Source organism: Delphinus delphis, chromosome 6 (assembly GCF_949987515.2).
Source record: "Delphinus delphis chromosome 6, mDelDel1.2, whole genome shotgun sequence".
Lineage (NCBI taxonomy): Eukaryota > Metazoa > Chordata > Mammalia > Artiodactyla > Delphinidae > Delphinus > Delphinus delphis.
The window spans coordinates 70,102,038-70,124,909 of NC_082688.1; the positions used below are offsets into that span (position 1 = coordinate 70,102,038).

Consider the following 22,872-nt stretch of genomic DNA (forward strand, 5'->3'; position numbering starts at 1 on the left):
GAGGAAGGTGCCAGGATTGGCCAGTCAACACCATATGTCACCAACTTCCCTCGTGGAGATGACTCCTTCCCACAGGTATTTGCACCGACCACTCTTTCCTGGTGGTATAGATCAGTTACACCTATGACATCAGGACTAACCATTCTCCATAATTTCCAGGACTTCCCTCAATTCCATGGAATGCCACCTTTTGACAAGCATTTCCTGATAGTGGTAGGACTGTTTCAAAGGACAAAATGGACAAATACTATTTGGAGATCGATTCATATAGAAAAAATAAGGATTTAGGTTTTCAGAATAAAAAAAAAAACTCATGTTTTCTTTCATAAGAATTGAAAAAAATAAAACAAAATGCAAATTTAGTAAAATAGGTGAATATATTTTCTAAATTTTAATACAGTGTACACATAAAAATATCTTTTACATTAAAATATAAATAAGATACAAGAATAAATATATAAATATAAGTAAGTAAACAATAAATAACATCAGGGCAGTCATCTCTTAAGGACTGATGCCCTTAGGGCTTAATAATTTTAACATATACTTGTGTATTATTGCTGACAAAGTATCAGCTGAATTAATACAATAAATTCTGTGATTAAAGTTGAAATAAGAGCCTTCTGAAATGACCAAACACGTATGTGCAAGGGTGATATGGCATCTTAGTCAATGAGAAACATTTCAAGGTGACCCCAGGTCTCCATCCATAATTCTTATCCTTTCTTGCAAGTTGGTTGATGAATACAAGGATCTCATGATTTCCACTCTGACAATTTCCCAGGCACAGTCACTGTATTTCTTCTCTTTCAGGTAGAGATGGATTCCCTGGAAGTACCTCTTCACAGCCAGTGTAGGGCCCATCACTCCCAGGGCAGTTTCTTCATCTTCCATCGCCTGCACCAAGCAGGCGTCCAGGTCCTCCAGCTGCTGATGGAGTCCATTGCAGAGTTTGTCCAGGAGGGAGGTGTCCCAGGCGGCAGAGGAGCGCTCTGTGTGGAAGAGGCGGAAGACCTGCTGGAGCATCTCGTGGAGGACAGAGGTGGCCTGGGCCTTCAGGAGCTGGCTGCCATCCACCATGTCCTGGGGGAAACCGAAGTCTTTTCTGTCCTTCAGACAGAAGCGAGGGGAGATTCTCCGCATCTGGCCCAGAAGCATGAAGTTCTTCCTGCTAATCCGCACGTGGTTCTGAGACAGGTCGCAGCCCAGAGATCCACCAGGGCCGTAGCTGAACATCACCAGGGCGGTCAGTAGAGAGAGCACGAAGGCCATGGGGCAAATGAGGCTGCTGCTGGCCTGGCTGAGACGGGCGTCTGGGGGAGCCTTGGGGGTAGGTTCTCTGGTGACATTCTTTCTAAGCAAGGCCATTAAATAGGGAACACAGTAATTTTCATTTTCTAAACATTTCTGTCACTTTTACTTCCTTTTTTGGGTTTCATTTATGTATTCTCAGTGTCTAAGATGTTATCAATCTAAACTATTAATTTTGCACTTTTCCCAATAACTTCTGATGTGCCCATCCAAATGGATATTTATTAATCAAATGAGAAATGTCTTTGTGTTAAAGTCAGAAATGCTACAGGTATGTAAGTACATTCTCTCTCTCCTTCTCATGCATAAATATTGCTTTTCTCTGTTCCAGGAACAAATTTTTAGCCATGACCTTAGTCTCCATTTTTACTGCCTTACTTTATATAGAAAGGCAGGCTTCCTCAGCCCTATGGTTTCTGTACTTTTTTAGGGATTTACTAGACCACCTCTGGCATTTAAGCTCTTTGAAGCCAAAGAGGGGTTTCATAGCAGAGGCTGATGATTATAAGTGAATGAGCTTTTTAATGTTTCTCTTCCTTCACATTCATACATGTCCATGTAGTTATGCTTCAGGGGACCACAAGGTTAGTACTAGTACCCTTTCTTTCCACCATTTTCTTACTGGAGACCTAGTCCTCCACAGGCTGGGCCAATACTCCCACCGGGAATACTGGTTCTTTTCAGAGAATATGGGTGTTGAGGTCCTAATTCCAAGAAAATTGTATTTCCCCAGCAGCACCTCAGTCACAAGGGAGAGATCACATCTAGTCACACCCTCTCCTCTAGAGTGACAGAGTCCCCTTCCTAACCTGGACTCCCTGCCTGAGGGCAGGCTCACCACATCCCGAGGACTTTAAAATCTCCTTTTTGTGGAGGGATTTGTTTATTGTTGGGAAAATAATTCATCTTCCAGGACCCTCACCCTTGCCCCTGGAGTGTTTTTGTGAAGGACCTTAGTCCTCAGTGGTGACCTCCTCTTCTCCTGACCCGTATCAGAAGTGTCAGCAGCCCTCAGATGCTAAGAGCAAAAGTGTGTTTTCTCTAAGGAGGTGGAGGAATTATCCAATTCTAATCATTTCACCCTGAGTAAACAAATAATTTTTATTTTGCCAAATACAAATTTTATTATTCAACTCTTTTACTAAAACTAGTGAACACTTGTTACATTCAGAATTTCTGAGCTGGGGGCAGAGAATTCAACGATGGTGTTGTCTCTCATTAAAGCTTATGTCACAGAAACCAGTGAGGTTCAGTTGTTCATTCAGTCAGTTGATGCCAGTGGGCTTCTCCCTTCCTCTGTCTCTGTCTCCCTCTGAGAATGCAGGGCAGCGAGGCCCAGGATTAGGTCAGAGAGAAATCGCCTTCTTTCCTCTACTTGTGTGCGATTCTACATTTAAAGTTTTAAAGTTTTTTATAAATTATATTCACTTAGTGACTTATTGGGCAAAATTTGTCTTGCTGCTCCTCGTTAGTTCTAATTCATGGTGAGGTAAGAGCAATACAGGGAAGTAAAAAAGGCAGAGGGGCTGCGGTCTCTATCATTTTCAATGCTTTAAATTTTTTGTTTCTCATTGCTACTTTCTTAGAAAGTAAAATTCCACAATTATTTTGTGGGTGAAAAGGAAACTAATGTAAGGTGAAATTCACGAATGTGAAAGAAGGGAAGTGATTTTCCACAGACACAATGACATATTCTAAGTTAGCAAAATTTAATACAGCATTGTTGGGGCAGGATAAAAGCCAATATGAATAACAGAAAGTCTGGAAAATGGCTGCTTCTGCCAGAAACTCAAAGAAGACCGAGTCCTGGGTTAACGGACTGCCTTCAGCTTTGCAAGACCAGGCACCTGATTTTTCTTTCATTTAATCGATATGTGATTATTTTTGAAGAAAGAGGGAAGAAGTCACACCGATCAGCTCACAAGCAACTGGCAACCAGAACCCAATGGCTAGAACACTAACCCTCTGTGGCAGGATCGTGGAGATCAGCCTTGCTGAGCATCTGTCTAGTTGATGAATCCATTCAGGTAATACGAAGAGTGCTTTGAGAACACTAGAATTAAAAGGAAGGGAATTAGATGACGCCAAATGATACTGATCTTAATCTGGATAGTAATCGTCATATAAAAGTAGCAACTGGGGACTTCCCTGATGGTCCAGTGGGTAAGACTCCGAGCTTCCAATGCAGGGGGCCCGGGTTCAATCCCTGATTGGGGAAGTAGATCCCACATGCATGCCACAACTAAGAGTCCACATACCACAACTAAAGATCCTGCATGCCTCAAAAAAGATCCCGCATGTTGCAACTAAGACCTGGTGCAGCCAAAATAAATAAATATTAAGAAAAAAAAAGGGAGAAACAGAGTCTTTGCTGAGAGATGTAGGGAATATGTTGAAAAAAAAAAAGTAACAACCGAATTTTATTGCTTGCTTATAAGGAACTAGCCACTTTCTAAGTTCTGTTAACTTGGTCCTCTCAGTAACCCTATTTCGATCACACTCACTTATACAGCTGGAGACAAATATCAATCTGGACGGATGAACTATTCCAAACGTACCATAGATACAAGGGCAAACCTTAGTGAGGGGCTTTTCTGTGATTTGTCTGAAAGAGCCCAGTAAAGAAAGTGAAGGGTGGAAAAGAACATGATATTTAAGAACCAACTAAATCATCAGAGGGAAGATAGCGAGATGACAAAGTACCCTTAATTCCACTTCAGATGCCAAAGGATTGCTGTCGCTTGTTTTGGAGGGCTACACAGGGTGTGGTCTGTCAACCGAGCTGACTTTAAGTTCTAAGCAAAAATAGGCAAAATCCTTATTAAACAGTTAGAAAGGAGTGGATTTTTCTGCCAATTGAAGGAACAAGTCTAAGATTTTATGAGTTATTTCTTCAACGAAATACAGTAAATAGCTTTATTAATCCAAGAACAGCAGACTTCTGGAATCTATGTATTTTTAACTCTTGAGTTTTCTTGTGAGTTAAAGAACAAAGTAAAAGCACCTAACGATTTCTATCCATATGAGCTCTGACATTTCTTCTTCAGGATAACAACTAAAAAGTCACTCGCCATCCGGCTCTACAAGAATGAAGTCACTAGTCACTGTAGTCCCTGACCCCAGCGTGCCCTGTTAGGAGTTCAGGGTGGAGATGAAGAACGAGGCACGCTGTGCTCTGGGAAAACTGACAGAACAGGCCAGTAGGTCGTTAAATAATTTCCCAAGAAAATTTAATAAACGCAATTTCTTGCATGTTCTCCGTATGTAAAAAGCCCTAAAATCATTAACAGAGACATCTGTTCCTCATAACTAGCAGCAAACTTCTACCAAGTTGTGTCCTTGATTGCATGTACCTCCCTCACCAAAATCACCAGTATATACTGACGTCCCCCTTACGTCCTTGGGGCAGTTCGTCAGAGCTGAAAGGCTGTCCTCCAGGCTATAGTCCTCAGTAAGTCCTCCCAAAAAAATGAACTCTCAGCTCTCATGTTGTGGTTTGTTTTCAGTCGACAAGGACCTCACTGATTTCCCAGGAGACCTCCTCAGGTCAGCCTGTTCTCATTCTCAATGAAGACACCTCCATTTCTCACCTACAGTCCAGGCTGGACATCCGTTTGTCTACTGATAGAGTCCAGGGAAGGATCTCTACTCTATTGTTCCAACTATTGGTTAAGATATGGGTATGACCAAGACAGAAGCGCATATGCGCTTCTTAGACAGAAGCAGTGAAGGTTTTTAATGGGCTCCTTAGCAGGGAGAGTCTGGCTTGAACTCCAGAGTCACCCTCATGGCCTTGTATAGTTGTCTTTATTTAAATTTCTAGCCTCAGCCCATTAAAACATCATAATACTGAAGAATTGAAATAAAAATATTTTAAAAATCATTTGTTAATAAAATGATATTTTTAGCAGTAATATAGGAATGGTTTCTGCTTGTTTTAGGACCCTAATCCTTAGGAAGTTTCCCAAACCTCTAAATGTCCTTCTGACTTTAGAAGTACCTACTCAGTGCTGTATGCACCAACTGGAAAGAACAGAAAGATGATCCATCAGTGTCCTCTTTCCAAAGTGCCTAAATTAAATAAATGAATTTCCACTTAGCTCTTTGTTGCTTTTAGAAATTGTGACATTCCAGTGTGCATGTTACTGATACCTGCCCTGCTGGAAAGGCTCTACCCCAGTTGTTGCTAAATATATTAAAATCCCTGCCTGTGTCCCTTCTATTCAAGCATATTTTGTTTTGTTTCTCTTTCAAAGGGGCAAAGACATCATGATGGAATGTAAGAAATTCCTTGGATTGCATTGTCCCCAGGAATGTCCTTCCCTGCTCTGTGATTACTTGCTGGGTCCTAAGGACAAAACAAGTTTGCAGCTGGCACTGAGGTAACCCTCGTCCCTTCCAAGACTCCGCAGGCTGCTGTGGTATCAGTGCTGGGGACACTGCTAGTGGCCACATCCTTATGGGAGAACTCTGTGCTATCGCATGCACCTCAATCTTTTCTTCTCTGAAAAGGAATGTTCTGGAGAAGCACTTGCCTCGGTGCAGCTGATCTGTGTTCTTCCATGTCCTGAGGACCTGCCGCTGTTCCAGTGAACACTTTAAACATCTCTGTTCTCCTTCCAAGTTCTCAAGCTGCTGCTGCCTTTCAACTCCATGTTTCCTGCGCTTTGGGCTTTTTGAGCAAATAAGAGTCCTGAACCAGGTGAGTTCCTCCTAGTGCAGTCAGCACGTGGAAGTGTGCAAATAGAGGCACAGGTGAGCTCCTGGATTCTCCACCACTGTTCAGTGTTGGGCAGGGTGCCATCTATTTACTGTGTTTCTCTGGGAGTCTGGACAGTCTGGACCTGCAGTGCTTGGCAGGCAGAGAGCGTGGAGTCATATGAGAGTTTCTGACAAACCTAGAACTTTCACTCAGCTTCTGCTTTCCATTGGTGGCTTTGTAGTCTTCAGGGGAAATTGACAGCCAGAAACCCTAATGGAGAAGGAAACAGCGGTATGAATGGGCAGTACAGCTGAATGCAGAGTGAATGGGGAGAGTACACTGGATTTCTACACTGGGAGAAAGTAAATGATTATGGTATTTGAAAAATGAAAAAATGGGATCCAGGAAAGCAGAGATGAAGGAGAGTTATGCCATGTATCAGAATCAGCAGATAGATAAATAGAATTTTATATATATCGTATACCTTATACTATATATTCATACGTATGTAGCATAGATATGTATTATTATATTATTATGCATAAAATTACATACAATTGATGAAACAGTTTTTCCCAGTTCTGTTTTTTAGGCTGTCAGTGTTTTGCAGTCAGTGACAGAGAGAGGGAGAGGAGAATTCATTATTCCCATTTAGATCTGTATGAAAAAATAAGAAGATAGGCACTACCTGTTAGCCTTCACTCAGTGGATGATATTCTGCTAAAGGCTCTTTAATGTTCCAGTTTGTCTAATACCACAACAACTCTAGGAATATTTTCATTTACTTTATATTTGAGGAAACTGAGGCTCAGGGAAGTTACGTGATTCTCCAGGATCACACACATGTCCTGGCAGAATCTACATTCAATGCAGATTCCTATCTCACATATAAATAATTATTTAAATTTCATCCTGTTTAATTCTCAAACCCTTGGTTTCCTTCTTCAGTGTTTCCTGAAGATCGTTGTTCCCTCGCTGACTCCTAACTGCACTCGCTACTCCATCTCTGTGTCCTTGGCAGCCTCTCCTTCTCTTTCTCAGTCTTAAAAGTTGAAGGTCCTCATAAGCTTTAGGTCCTCTTCTCATTCTACATCCTACTCATAAGTAATGACATCCTTACCATATCTTGATTTTCAAATATGCAACAAACACAAATTAATATCTCCATGATGTACGTTGTTGTAGATTCCAGATCTGCATATGCATCCACCAATGGGAAATCTGTCTTTAGATGTTTGTAGAGCACTTTATAGAATACATCTGCCTTCTTGAAAAGCCTCATTCCAGATGCTAGTGAGAGAATCCCGTTTCCTTTATCTCTCATTGTAACAGGAAACTTAATTGAAATAATTTTAGCATGATTACTGTTTTTATATCTCTTTCTTTTCCAAACAGAACTCTTTGGCATTTGCTTTTTTCACCTCTTTATTCGTGGAACTATTATATATCTGATATAGAAATATGAAGTTGTAAAATATAACCTACTGAAACAAGTGAATGATGAGTAGAATTCATCATACAGGACTTCCCTGGTGGCGCAGTGGTTAAGAATCTGCCTGCCAATACAGGGGACACGGGTTTGATCCCTGGTCCAGGAAGATCCCACATGCCATGGAGCAACTAAGCCCGTGTGCCACAGCTACTGAACCTGAGTTCTAGAGCCCACAAGGCACAAATACTGAGCCTGCGAGCCACAACTACTGAAGCCTGTGCACCCTAGAACCCGCGCACCGGAACTGCGGAGCCCACTCGCTGCAACTGCTGAAGCCTGCGTGCCGAGAGCCTGTGCTCCGCAACAAGAGAAGCCACTGCAATGAGAAGCCTGCGCACCACAACGAAGGGTAGCCCCCGCTCGCCGTAACTAGAGAAAGCCTGTGCATACCAATGAAGACCCAACACAGCAAAAAAAAAAAAAAAAAAATTCATCATCCATTTTTCACTATGCTTTGAGAATTTAAGCTATTTCTTTTTGTAAGAATAAACCAATGCAGGCTGTCATCTGGGGAAGATTTTCATAAATTAAACAAGAAAATAATTTGAAAAAAGATAAAGGTAAGCATATTTTATTATATTTGAATACATTATAAAGTTGAACGTGATATTATACAAGCAAAACTATTTTAAGTACCATACATAGTTTGACTGAGATAAAGTAGAAGAATAAAATAGGTGAATACATTAGAGCCTTTCGCACTTTAATCACTGTTATTTTGAACTCCTGGTCTGATAATTCCTAAATTTCTACTGTATCTGAGACTGTTTCTGATATTTGCCCTATCACTTCAAACTGTGTTTTTCACCTTTTAGTATGGTAAGTTTCTTTAAAAGTTGAACGTGATGTACAGGATAAAAGGAACTGAGGTAAATTGACCATTAGATGAGTATTTACATTTATCTTGCTAAGAGGTTGGCTGTGTTTACTTCTAGTCCTGGACTCTGTTTCTACCGTCTTTATTTTCCATATCGGCCAAGCTGGCTTATCCTTCAGGATTGGTCTTCTTTTTTTTTTTTTAATTAATTTATTTATTTCTTTATGTTTGGTTGCCTTGGGTCTTCGTTGCTGTGCATGGGCTTTCTTTAGTTGCGGCGAGCGGGGGCTACTCTTCTTTGCGGTGCGCGGGCTTCTCATTGCGGTGGCTTCTCTTGTTGCGGAGAACAGGCTCTAGGTGCACAGGCTTCAGTAATTGTGGCATGCAGGCTCTAGAGCACAGGCTCAGTAGTTGTGGCATACGGGCTTAGTTGCTCCGCAGCATGTGGGATCTTCCTGGACCAGGGCTTGAACCGTGTGCCCTGCATTGGCAGGCAGATTCTTAACCACTGCATCAGCAGGGCAGCCCAGGATTGGTTTTCTCGAACATAGATTTATTAGACCTGTTTGGCAAATAACCACTATAGGAGACAGGTCTGCATCTTGTTCACCATTGTATCATTAGCACAGAGTTCATAACAGTTACTCCAAATAATTATTAACAGAGTATTGGATTTTCCATCAGACCTCCCATTAGAAGCTTCTGTTGACCTCACATCAGAACCTTATATTGAAGTAATTAGTAACCATCATTAGATGACTCAGTAGATTTCTACTGAGCCTCTTGGTTCATCATTCTCCATCTCACAATGAAGATGTAGGGTGGTGAAAATTTAGGGCCTAGGATGCTAGATAAAGTTAGCCTTCTTTGCTTTCCTGGTGTCAGAGTCTTTGTAATGTTATACATTCTTTTTCAGTTCATATTTTTCTTGGCAAGGGTTGTCTTGCTACTACTGAATTACTTCCTGTTTCAACTTGAGGTTAGTTGCTTAATAGGAAAGTAAAAACGGAAACATAAACGGAAACATTATGATTTTCCATAATGTTCAATACATCACTAATTTCCTTCTCCATTCAACTTTCTTGGAAAGCGTCATTGCATTTGATGCACTGAAGTAAAGTGAAAACAGATACAAACCTGACTATGATGAGAGTGAAAGAAGTAAAGTGACTCCCCAGGTGAAACAATGACAGTGGGAGTTCTTCTCTTCTCTTGTCACTCTTCCACCTACTCCAGTATGGTTTCTGCTGATTAATCCCACCAAATCAGCTCTCAGTAAGGTCAGTGCCATCTGTTTCCCATGTAGTGGATGATTTCAATCTACAGAGCAGCTTACTGACAATCAATATAATGTTAATCAAAATGATGATAAATTATCCTTGTGAATAATTAAATATGTCATGTTTTAAAGTAAATAAAATATTAAATATGATTATGAGTTACAATACATCAAATCCATGAAATTTCTTCTGAGGCAAAAATGTTTCAGAAAGGTAAAACCATGCAGAGAATAAAATGAGCCACCTTCTACTCTAGGTTCCAGCCTTGCGTAGGACCTCCTTTCTCTCCTCCAATTCAGATGGCAAATATCTCAAACCTGTTTTCTATGTATATTGTCTTTACCTTCTTTTACTCATCCTTCCACCTTCTCTTCACCTTCTGCTGATTAAGTCTACCAAACAAGCTCTCACTAAGTGGCCAATGCCATCTCTTTTCCCAATGTAGGGAGCATTTTCCATCTATGATTTCATGAATGCATTGAGTCTTCTAAGCAGTTTCAGTCTTTTCAAACACGGTCTTCTCACCATTCTCTCTTGTTAACATATGGCCATTCCATGTCCGCTTCCTTTGTGGTGTTCCCTCCCTTTTAAAGTTAAGGTCATAAGACTCAATTTTAAGTCCTTTTCTCATTCTATACTGTCCTCACATTTGATCACTTCTTCAGTTCCATGCTTTACACTTCGTGGGATTGCTTGTAAATTGCCATCTCCAGTATCCAATGGACATTTGCACTGAAATGCCTACTAGTTAACTATAGGTAATATCTACTGCTTTTATTTTTGTATCCTCACATGGCTTGATCCACCTTCTACTGGGGGAATTCCATTTTTCTCCCTCTCATTGTAGCATTCAACCTAACTGATATTCATTTCTACTACAAATCAGAACTATTTTTAAAATAAGTAATAAAATTTAATTGAAATATGAATTAATTATTGTTTTTAGGTTACTCTCCTTAAAAAAAATCAAAGTTATAAAAAGCAAGATTGGATTAGTTATGTTCATGTCTGTGTCCTGAGGGCAACACAAAACCTGGCTAGAGTTAGTCTATTTTTATTTCTAATGTGAGAATCATAATGATGGTCAAGGAATTGTAACACATTCTTTAATCATTTTGCACATTCAGGCTTGGTGTTTCTTTTTTAAAGAATAAACAAATGAAGTTTTCTCTAGTAAGAATTTAATGAACAAAGAAAACTCATAAACTGAGTTAATACAAAGTATATATTTCTTCTCTTAACCACAGTGTATACATGCACATAATATTATGTAAATAAAAATAATTTAAATCTTTATAAATAGTGAAATAAATATTAAAATAGATAAATAAATATTTAAGTAGATAAGTAAGTAGATAGATCAGCATGGGCATCTATGAGGGACGAGTGCCTGTAGAGTAGAACATCATGTTGCTTAATATTCCTGAAAACACTGGACAAATTAACTCAATTCAGGGCATGATGAGAGCAGAAATGAGAGTCTTTGACATGGCAGCACAGGTGGAAGTGTGGTCTTGTTAGTGAGAATCATTTCTCAGGTTGAACGAGGTGTGTGTCATTCCTTCCTCCTGAGTCTTTCTTACAAGTTCCTTGATGAAGAGAAGGATCTCATGACTTCTGCTCTGACAATCTCCCAGGCACAAGGGCTGTACTTCTTCTCTTGCAGATAGACAGTGATTCTGTGGAAGTATTTCCTCACAGCCAGGATGGAGTCCTCCTTGAGCAGGGGAGTCCCTTCCAGCCCCGCCTCCTGCATCAGACAGGCTTGCAGGTCAGTGAGCTGCTGATAAAGTGCAGTGCAGAACTTGTCCAGGAGGGTCTCATCCCAAGCGGCAGCCGAGCCCTCTGTGCTGAAGAGCTGGAAGGTCTGCTGGATCATCTCATGGACGACAGCGATGGCTTGAGCCTTCTGGAACTGGTTGCCTCCAAACGCCTCCTGGGGGAATCCAAAGTCATTTCTGTCCTTCAGGCAGGAGAAGGGGGAGATTCTCCTCATCTGTCGCAGGAGCATCAGGGCCCTCGTGTTAGCCAGGCTGTGGGTCTGAGGCAGGTCGCAGCCCAGAGAGCAGTTGGAGTTGCAGCTGAGCAGCACCAGGGCCAGGAGTAAGGACACGGTTGGGGCCATCGGGGACCCTGCAGATGCTGCCGGCCTGGCTGAGGTGGGGTCTCTGTGAACCCTGCTCTCTAGGTTCTCTGAAGACCTTCCTTCAGGCTTGGGTCTTAAATAAGAATGTATTCATTTCCATTTTCTGAATATTTCTTGTGACTTTCTACTTCTGTTTTTGCTTTTCATTTTGCACTCTCCAAATGGGTTAGGGCAGTGTTTCGCAAATATTTTTTTCCATTATTGCCTCTGCCCCTGCCCACAGAGCCTTCTTAGATAGTTTTTCCTAATTGCCTCCGCAACATTAAATTTTGATAACACATATGTCCTGTGTATGTATTTATGTACTCCATGGATATCTCTACTCTGTACATACAAAAAGTGCAAAGCTTACTCTTTGTATTCACTGCAGGATTAAGAATGACAAAAAGTTTTAAAGCTATTGAATTTTTTTTTTAAGCTATTGAAGTTTTAAAAAATTTTTGTCGGAGTAGAGTTGGTTTAAAGTGTTTTGTTAGTTTCAGGTGTACAGCAAAGTGAATCATTTATACATACGTATATCCACTCTTTTTTAGATTCTTTTCCCATATAGGTCATTATAGAGTATTGAGGAGAGTTCCCTGTGCTACAAAGTAGATCCTTATTATTTATCTATTTTGTATATAGTAGTGTGTATATGTCAATCCCAATCTCCCAGTTTATCCCTCCCCCTCTTACCCCCTGGTACCCATAAGTTTGTTTTCTTCATCTGTCACTCTGTTTCTGTTTTGTAGATAAGTTCATTTGTACCCTTTTTATAGATTCCACATATAAGCGATATATGATATTTATCTTTCTCTGTCTGACTTATTTCACTCAGTATGACCATCTCTGGGTCCATCCATGTTGCTGCAAATGGCATTATTTCGTTCTTTTTTATGGCTAAATAATATTCCATTATATATATATGTACTACATTTTCTTTATCCATTCCTCTGTCAATGGACATTTAGGTTGCTTCCATGTCCTGGCTATTGGAAATAGTGCTACAATGAACATTGGGGTGCATGTATCTTTTCTTCCCTTTTTTCTCTATTTTTTAATTACTTTTTATTGGAGTATAGTTGCTTTACCGTGTTGTGTTAGTTTCTGCTGTACAGCAAAGTGAATCAGTTATACATATATCCTCTCTTTTTTGGGTATCCTTCCCATTTAGGTCACCACAGATCACTGAGTAGAGTTCCCTGTGCTATACAGTAGTTTCTCATTACTTATCTATTTTATACGTAGTAGTGTATATATATCCATTCCAATCTCCCAATTCATCCTACCCCCTTTTTCCCCCCTTGGTATCCATAAGTTTGTTCTCTGTATCTGTGTCTCTATTTCTGCTTTACAGATAAGTTCGTCTGTACCATTTTTCTAGATCCACATATGAGCAATATTATACGATATTTGTTTTTTTCTTTCTGACTTACTTCACTCTGTATGACAGTCTCTAGGTCCATCCACATCTCTGCCAATGGCATAATTTTGTTCCTTTTTATGGCTAATATTCCACTGTATATATATACCACATCTTCTTTATCCATTCATCTGTTGATGGACATTTAGGTTGCTTCCAGGTCCTGGCTATTGTAAATAGTGCTGCTGTGAACATTGGGGTGCATGTATCTTTTTGAATTATGGTTTTCTTCGGGTATATGCCCAGGAGTGGGATTGCTGGGTCATATGGTAGTTCTATTTTTAGGGTTTTTAAAAATTATTTATTTATTTGGCTGAGCCGGGTCTTAGTTGCAGCATGCGGGATCTTTAGTTGCAGCATACGGGATCTTTTTGTTGCGCCATGCAGACTCTTAGTTGTGGTATGCAGGATCTAGTTCCCTGACCAGGGATTGAACCCAGGCCACCTGCATTGGGAGTGCGGAGTCTTAACTGCTGGACCACCAGGGAAGTCCCTATTTTTAATTTTTTAAGGAACCTCCATACTGTTCCCCCTAGTGGCTGTATCAGTTTACATTCCCACCAACAGTGCAAGAGGGTTCCCTTTTCTCCACACTGTCTCCAGCATTTATTGTAGGTTTTTTGATGAAGGCCATTCTGACCAGTGTGAAGTGATACTTCTTTGTAGTTTTGATTTGCATTTATCTAATAATTAGTGATGCTGAGCATCATGTGCTCTTTGGCCATCTTCATATCTTCTTTGGAGAAATGTCTATTTAGATATTCTGCCCATTTTTTAAAGCTTTTTTAAAATATAAATTTATTTAATTTATTTTTTGGCTGTGTTGGGTCTTTGTTGCCGTGTGCTGGCTTTCTCTAGGTGCAGTGAGCGGGGGCTATTCTTTGTTGCAGTGCATGGGCTTCTCATTGCAGTGGTTTCTCTTGTTGTGGAGCATGGGATCTAGGCGCACAGGCTTTCGTAGTTGTGGAACGCAGGCTCAGTAGTTGTGGCTCACGGGCTTAGTTGCTCTGCGACATGTGGGATCTTCCCAGACCAGAGATTGAACCCATGTCCCCTGCATTGGCAGGCAGATTCTTAGCCACTGCGCCACCAGGGAAGTTCCTTCCACCCATTTTTTGATTGGGTTGTTTGTTTTTTTGTTATTGAGCTGCATGAGCTGTTTGTATATTTTGGAGATTAATCCCTTGTCAGTTGCCTCGTTCACAAATATTTTCTCCCATTCTGAGGGTGATTTTTTCATTTCGTTTATGATTTCCTTTGCTGTGTAAAAGCTTTTAAGTTTAATTAGGTCCCATTTGTTTATTTCTGTTTTTATTTCCATTTCTCTAGGAGGTGGGTCAAAAAGGATCTTGCTGTGACTTATGTCATAGAGTGTTCTGCCTATGTTTTCCTCTAAGAGTTTTAGAGTGTCCAGTCTTACATTTAGGTCTCTAATCCATTTTGAGTTTATTTTTTGTGTATGGTGTTAGGGAGTGTTCTAATTTCATTCTTTTACATGTAGCTGTCCAATTTTCCCAGCACCACTTATTAAAGAGACTATCTTTTCTCCATTGTATATTGTTGCCTCCTTTTTCATAGATTAGGTGACCATAGGTGCATGGGTTAACTCTGGACTTTCTATCCTGTTCCATTGATCTATATTTCTGTTTTGGGGCCAGTACCGTACGGTTTTGATTACTATAGCTTTGTAGTGCAGTCTGAAGTCAGGGAGCCTGATTCCTCCAGCTCCATTTTTCTTTCTCAGTATTGCTTAGCTTTTCATGGTCTTTTGTGTTTCCATATAAATTGTAAAATTTTTTGTTCTAACTCTGTGATAAATGCCATTGGCAATTTCATAGGGATTGCATTGAATCTGTAGATTGCTTTGGGTAGTATAGTCATTAGCACAATATTGATTCTTCCAATCCAAGACATGGTATCAATACATCTCTCCATCTGTTTGGGTCTTATTTATTTATTTATTTATTTATTTATTTATTTATGGCTGCATTGGGTCTTGGTTGCTGCACGCGGGCTTTCTGTAGTTGCGGCGAGCAGGGGCTACTCTTTGGTGCAGTGTGTGGGCTTCTCATTGCGGTGGCTTCTCTCACTGCAGAGCACGGGCCCTAGGCACCCGGGCTTCGGTAGTTGTGGCATACAGGCTCAGTTGTTGTGGCGCATGGGCTTAGTTGCTCCACGGCACGTGGGATCTTCCCGGACCACGGCTCAAACCCTTGTCCCCTGCATTGGTAGGCGGATTCTTAACCAGTGCACCACCAGGGAAGTCCTGTTTGGGTCATCTTTGATTTCTTTCATCAGTGTCTTATAGTTTTCTGAGTACAAATCTTCTGCCTCCTTACGTAGGTTTATTCCTAGGTATTTTTTGTTTTTGATCTGATGGTAAATGGGATTGTTTTCTTGATTTCTCTTTCTGATCTTTCATTGTTAGTGTATAGGAATGCAAGAGATTTCTGTGTATTAAGTTTGTATCCTGCAACTTTACCAAATTCATTGATGAGCTCTAGTAGTTTTCTAGTAGCATCTTTAGGATTTTCTCTGTATAGTATCATGTCATCTGCAAACAGTGACAGTTTTACTTCTTTTCCACTTTGGATTCCTTTTATTTCTTATTCTTCTCTGATTGCTGTGGCTAGGACTTCCAGGTTTATGTTGAATAATAGTGGTGGGAGTGGACATCGTTGTCTTGTTCCTGATCTTAGAGGAAATGCTTTCAGTTTTTCACCATTGAGAATGATGTTTGCTGTGGGTTTGTTGTATATGGTCTTTATTATGTTGAGGTAGATTCCATCTATGCCCACTTTGTGGAGAGTTTTCTTCATAAATGGGTGTTGAATTTTGTCAAAAGATTTTTCTGTATCTATTGAGATGATCATATGGTTTTTATTCTTCAGTTTGCTGATGTGGTGTATCACACTGATTGATAAGCTAATGAATTTTAATTTAACTTTACAACTAAGTTTTCAGAGTGACTTTTAATTACTATATTTACTTATATAAACAGGAATGTAGCAAACTAAATATTCAAATAAAATTTATAAACATTATAGTACTACCAAGGTATAGATATACTTAAAAATCATTCAAAACTGCTCAAAATCATTGAAATTTTGAAATTATTTTCTTAATATTTATTTTTAGGTACTTAACTTTTAATTTTGCTTCATATCATACAATAATTTTTTTTCAGAAAATAATTTTTAATTTCACTACTGCTAGATATTCATCTAGATATTGTAAACATTTTTTTCTGTTAAGCACTTGCTGTAATTATGGATGTGTTGAACAACTTCAGTAGAATTAAATGATAAAATATAACCTTTTCTGTATTTAATATGCAAATACAATTTTCTATTTGTATTTAATTCCCATAGTGCAAATCATACTGAGACTCAAACATAAGCAACATCCACAAGACAGCCAATGGGAGCTCAGAAGTAAGTGAAGGCCACGTCTCACAATATTACTTTGAGATCAAGCAAATGATGGAGAGAAAGTCCTCCAATGAGCCATCAAGTCACCATAGTTTGGAGCACTGATCGTGTATGCAGTTTCTTTATCGTCCATGAACTCAGTGTCAACGCTTCTTGTGTGTATGATACATAGGAAAACCCAAAGACAAAAATGAATACTAAGGAATAAGATTTTGTTGTATAGGGTTAAGCTTTGGAGTGCCACAGCATTGTAATAGCAAAATTTGTCATACGCCTAAAAACTAATGTTTGTACCCATGGAAGCAGTTAGCATCCCCAATGAGAATGCATGATTTAGCAGTCATCATCAATTTGAATCTTTCTCTCTATTTTTTTTTTTTTTTTTTGCGGTACGCGGGCCTCTCACCGCTGTGGCCTCTCCCGTCGCGGAGCACAGGCTCCGGACGCGCAGGCTCAGCGGCCATGGCTCACAGGCGCAGCCGCTCCGCGGCATGTGGGATCTTCCCGGACCGGGGCACGAACCCGCGTCCCCTGCATTGGCAGGCGGACTCTCAACCACTGCGCCACCAGGGAAGCCCTTTCTCTCTATTTTTGCTTTAAATTTCAAATTTCCCTAAGGATTTTCAGAGGTGCCAATCCAAGTCTATCCTTTTCAATCCAAAGGAAACCATCTTCATAATTAATTTAGAACTGAATAAATATTAAGTCTTGGAAAGAATTAACTTTCAGCTCCAATCTTTAATACTTTTTATTTTGCAGTGGAAGTTATGTTGCTTCAGCCCTCTACATTCCCATCTTCAAACAATAGGTATGTGACCATCTTTGGCAAAGCAGCTCTGCAGTAACTGGACTCTGTCTTATTCTCTGTGGTATCATGGGCACCAGGCGCAGTGTAATCACTCAACAAGTAGTTTTTACTAAAGCAATTTCTTAGATTTTCTCCTCCTACTGGAAGTCATTTGCAAATGACCAAGCTGTTTTGCTTCATCAGGGCCATATTTGCTGGGATTATAATCGAAATGGCTAATATTTCCACTCTTCCCTTACTGGTATCAGTCATGCCTACTGAGTTTATTGCTAAAACCACTAGGATTATGTTTCCTTTAAGGTGCATATGGTTCTGGGCATTCAAGTTGCAGCACAATTTTCAGCCTTTGCCTGGCACTATATTAAACTCATGAGGATGGCCTCATCTCTAATTTGCCCTCTACTAGGTTACAATAGGAAAGAACTAGCCTGGTGTCATATACAGAGCCACCTATCTGAACTCAGACTCTTCCTGCATCTGACAGCTCACAGTACCAGACACATACTACTCCTTAGTGGATCTTTATTGATGTGGCAATTACTACGTTTCTCCTGAGAATCTTTGGAGACTTTTCACAAAGAATGATGAGTGATCTGTTGCATCCTGTATCTTCGTTCCATTCCATGGGAGAGTGGGCTCCTTTCAGTTTGATTTCCAAAATTTGGCCAGTAATAACTAAAGCATGACTTCAGGTCCAAAACCATGAGTTTGGATTCTGAGTCCTTGGTCTGCTCTTTTTTTCTGCTAACCTGCCCTTTCATCTTTATTTACTCAGCATGAATGTATTCTTACTTCTAAATGACAGGCGTGTAGCCTTTAAAGACCTTTATGTTCTTAAGGTTTGGTACCCCACAAGATTCATTAAAGTCCTAATCCCCAAAGTGATGGTGTTAGGTGGTGGGCCCTTTGGGAAGTGATTAGGTCATGAGGATGGAGGCCTCAAAGTTAGAATTAGTGCCCTTTTAAAAGAGGTCTCAGGTAAATCCCCCAGTCTCTGCCAAGGAGAAGTGGACAGTGTGTGACCTGGAAGCAGGCTTTCAGCAGAACTGGACCACGCTGACACCCAGATCTTGGATTTCCAGACTATGGAACTGTGAGTAGTTTCTGCTCTTTACAAACTACCCAGTCTATGCTATTTTGTTGAAGATGCCCAAATAGTAAGACATGTCCTGACCTATTGTATCCTCAGAATACCTTCCAGGCGTGTGTAAAATACCTAAAGGGAGAGAAACCATCTTACCCAACCCCGTTTCCTAGACAGCTAGTCCAGTCCCTATCATTTCAGGAGCTCAATCATATATTTGATAGATATATTTGATAGATATGACGTGAAAGGACAGTAATCTACACATACTTTAAAATTCTTTATGGTTCTACAAGGGAGGTTACAATGAAATATTGTGTGAGGTATTTTTTTTTTTTTTTTTTTTGCGTTATGTGGGCCTCTCACTGTCGTGGCCTCTCTCGTTGCGGAGCACAGGCTCCGGACATGTTGGCTCAGCGGCCATGGCTTATGGGCCTAGCCGCTCTGCGGCATGTGGGATCTTCCTGGACCAGGGCACGAACCCGTGTCCCCTGCATCGGCAGGTGGACTCTCAACCACTGCGCCACCAGGGAAGCCCTGTGTGAGGTATTTTTTAAAAGACTTTGCAGCACTATTTTCTTCAAGTTCACATTTTCAGTATTTAGCAGATAAGGATGAGAATCACGGGCCTGGACATGAATGGAAGACCCACTCTCCACTTTTATTTAGTTCAGTCATCCTCAAGTACTTTCAAGGAGCTACGTGGCCCTACTTTTCTTGTCTCTCTCAGGCAAAAAGGAAACAACTTGTGTCTACACTTGCAGATATTTTCCTTGTTAGTCTGTGCCTTTGGGAATGAACTTGAATGCTTCTTTCAAAGAGTCACTCATGCTGTGAACTCTAATGAGTGACATCCATGTCATCATACCTAAGTTGAAATTGTGGAGTCAGACCCCAAGTCAACTTTTTTTTATGATGTGGGTGGAAGCAAGAACATTGTTTTGGTTTCTTTTCTCTAGAATGTCATTAGTACAAATAGTATAAAAATGAAAAGTAGTCTTATTCATTGAACTTGTCTCCTCTTCCATTAGTCACCCAATAACTTCCCAACTTCTTTGCACTTAGATTCCCATGATAATAAATTCAGGCCAACTAATGTGGGCAGAGGTGATATTGCCCTATACTGTCTTGGCCCTTGAAAACATCCCATGTAATCCCCATACTTTTTCCTTTACCACTGAGTGGAATAGACTCACACACCACAAATCGGAAATCACACGTTGAATAGAGCAACGCCACACAATAGAGGGCACCCATGTCCCTACATCACTGTTTAGAGGAGGCCAGCTAGAAAATTCATCTGATTAGGAATGCCTGCATTTTTCTCTTAAGGATGGAAAGGTAAATTTCTATGCTGACCCAATTACTGACATCTTTCTGTTTCTCTGTGACAGCAGCTATCATGAAATTAACTGACAAATGTCTTGAACAGCATACTATGCTAACAACCTTTCCATTTTAAAATAAACGTCATAGTTGGGAATCCAAATACCCTCCAAGAAGTTACACAGATTTTAGAAAGCACATTGTAAAATTACTTGTATAAGAAAATAGATTGTGTTCTTCTTTGTAAATATATTTTTGTAAACTCGTGACACTTCAGATATTTTTCAACATGTGCAGAAATATGAGTGGACGTATCTTAGAGGACTAAACAGACAATAATCATTTGATTAGAAGTGTCACAAGTGTACCTTTCTTCTTTATTTGTTGACAGTAATCGGAGAATTATTACATGAGAGAAAGGAACACTTTAATTTCTCCTCTGATAGCCTCCCAGGCACAGGGGCTGTATTCCTTTTCCTTCAGATAGAGATGGATTCTTTGGAAATATTTCGGGACAACAATTCCCAAATATGGACAGTCCAGATTGTCATTTTCCACTTGCTTATGCAGTAGTTCCAAGGTGTGATCAAGGCTAGAGGGTAGTTTATGGAGTAGGGTGTTGTTCCAAGCAGCTTGGCTTTCCTCCTTGTTGAAGAGGTTACCATCTGCTGGAGCGTCAGATGGTGGTAGCCGGTGCCTTGAGTCGTCAGGATTTCTGTGATATTCCCTCTTTTCCAAGGAAATTTGAAGTCGGTTCTGTCCTCTAGGCATGACTGAAACGGGATCTTCTTCATCTGTCTCAAAAGTATGAAGAGTTCCCTGCTCTGTAGGCTCTGGATCCAAGGCAAGTTCCAGCCAAGAGGGCGAGCAGGGATGGAGCAGAGTATCACTCCTGCCACTAGCAAACAGATCTGGGCCTTTGAGAATTTCAGTGATTCACCCGCTGGCCGCGAGGGGGCGCGCGGGCACCACTAAATAATTAGCCGGAAGGTTCCTTCCCTGGAACCCGGGACAGCGCGCTTCTCTAGGCGGCAGCGACAGGGCGCCGGATGTCTTTTGATGGGTTCGGCTAGGGAAACGCTGACTTATGAGAGTTTGCAGTTTCCCGGTTTGGGCAGCGCGAGAGAAAGTTGAGTTGCATCCTCACGGAGCAACTTTATACTGATTTAATAGTGAGAAAAAAACTTTTGTCTTCGCGATGCTGAGTTCTCAAGTGGGAGGCTTGTTGCGGCCGCGCCAGCGACAATTTTGTCTGGTTGGAAGCTGAAACCTTGCATTTTCGGGCTTTCCCCTGAGTTTTGTGCTTTATTTTCGCACAGAAACTTGAGCGAGGCCATTTTTGGGAAAGAAGCCGTTTTCTGAGGGGTTTGAAGCTGGGAAGCGAGTTGGGGCCGATTTTACAGCTTCGGGCTGGTTTCTGGCGCTGTGCTGCGACGGCCCAGAGAAAGGGGAACGCGGCGGCGGCGATGGGACGCCCGGACGGTGTTGGGGACGCCCTGGGGGTGAGTGGGAGCGCGGCCACTACCGGGGCCGAGGACGCGGGAGCTGAGCGTGCCTGTAGATGCTCTGGGACTTAATGGTGTCTTTCAAGGATACAGCGTTAACGTGGGGGAGGAAGTACTGAATAACTAAAAAGTAGGAACATTAAAAAACTCACAGGGGGCTTCCCTGGTGGCGCAGGGGTTGAGAGTCCGTCTGCCGATGCAGGGCACACGGGTTCGTGGCCCGGTCCGGGAGGATCCCACATGCCGCGGAGCGGCTGGGCCCCTGAGCCATGGCCGCAGGGCCTGCGCGTCCGGAGCTTTTGCTCCGCAACGGGAGAGGCCACAGCAGTGAGAGGCCCGGTACCGCAGAAAGAAAAAAAAAAAAAAACTCACAGCATTTTATTTTTTATATTTTTAAATTAAACTTATATTGCTTGACTTAAATTAAATATTTTAGAATTTTTTATATTTTAAGATATTTTCTGAAAATATTTAAATCTTGAAGGTAGGATATTATAATATATGGGTATTAAAACAGCATTTTATTAAACTATTTAAACTATAGTTTCTTTATACTAAAACAAGAATTTAATATAATTTTACTTTCCTAGTTTTAGTGGAAGCAAACTCATTAATATTTTCAAGATGACTTCTTTGCCTGTTTGAGAGAACTGCAGTGTTTGACAAGTTCTTGTGACTCTGACAGTCTTAAATAATTTTTATTTAACTCGAGTTTCTGAAACCCCTTTCTCAGGACTCCAGCTTGACTGTAGTGTAGAAAGAAGAGTTATTAGTGTCCTGGACAAGAAGCTCAGGACATTTACCAGGTCTGATCTTCTCATTTTCTCTGGTAAGAATTTTATAGACTAAACAGAAATTACCCAAATTTCACTGGCAACGTGAAGCCTTCCTCTGTAAGACTGTCAGCGTCATCCAAATGCAGGGTCATTTCTGTCTTTATTTAAAATTTTGCTATTTTCTTCAGCATGTATGTTTTGGTATTTTCATTTTTATATATTGCGTTAAAATACGATTTATCTTGATCACTTAGATTTGGTGCCTTCTTACATTCCATGCTTGAGGGAAGCCCTCCCTTTCTTTACCCAAATAACCAGGAAATAGCTTTCAAAGTAATGTTGTGATCTTCCATAGCTAAAAATATAGGAATGGCCCATTTCTCGTCACCCTCTGCTCCATCTACATTTTATAACCCATTTCCTGGTCCCCATAACATTTAAAAACACCTTTGTCTTAAAATAATATCACCAGAGGTGGCCTGAGACTGAGGATGAGGGAAGGGACCGTTGATCTCATTTATACTATTCACAGAGCAGCCATTCCTCCTCGATGCTGGTTCTCTGCAAATGTTTCAAGTGCTGTAGGATTTCTCTCCTTAATGTACCAGACACTGCTCTAGGCCTGGAAACTTGGGCTTTGCTCCTTCGCAGTCCAGAAGGCAACCCCTCTCCTGCAGTTTGCATTTGGGGCCTCAACACGCAGACCCCTGACAGTGTTAAGGGAGTGGCAGTCAAAGCCTTTCTTGGCGGGGCTGATCATGGACTCTACGAGTTACTATATGTCACATTAAT

At 40.8% G+C, this 22,872-nt stretch overlaps 2 protein-coding genes, 1 long non-coding RNA gene and 1 pseudogene across 3 annotated transcripts in view; 1 reads left to right on the forward strand and 3 right to left on the reverse strand.

Annotated features, from left to right (window-relative positions):
• Positions 1–684: 684 nt before the first annotated feature.
• On the reverse strand, positions 685–1,725 carry LOC132427394 (interferon omega-1-like). The gene has a single exon (XM_060014831.1). The coding sequence runs from the start codon at positions 1,366–1,368 to the stop codon at positions 685–687; it is 684 nt and encodes a 227-aa protein (XP_059870814.1). The 5' UTR covers positions 1,369–1,725.
• Positions 1,726–3,677: 1,952 nt separating this feature from the next.
• Positions 3,678–22,872, forward strand: part of LOC132427406 (uncharacterized) — a 39,762-nt gene continuing 20,567 nt past the window's right edge. The window contains exons 1-7 of the long non-coding RNA XR_009519904.2: positions 3,678–4,511; positions 5,568–6,013; positions 7,409–8,065; positions 16,522–16,690; positions 17,341–17,389; positions 21,119–21,301; positions 22,038–22,133. This is a non-coding gene — a long non-coding RNA (uncharacterized lncRNA). The remainder of the gene's footprint in view (positions 4,512–5,567; positions 6,014–7,408; positions 8,066–16,521; positions 16,691–17,340; positions 17,390–21,118; positions 21,302–22,037; positions 22,134–22,872) is intronic.
• On the reverse strand, positions 10,054–11,727 carry LOC132427396 (interferon alpha-1-like). Its single transcript, XM_060014833.1, has one exon. The coding sequence runs from the start codon at positions 11,725–11,727 to the stop codon at positions 11,182–11,184; it is 546 nt and encodes a 181-aa protein (XP_059870816.1). The 3' UTR covers positions 10,054–11,181.
• On the reverse strand, positions 18,853–21,076 carry LOC132427679 (interferon alpha-17-like; annotated as a pseudogene).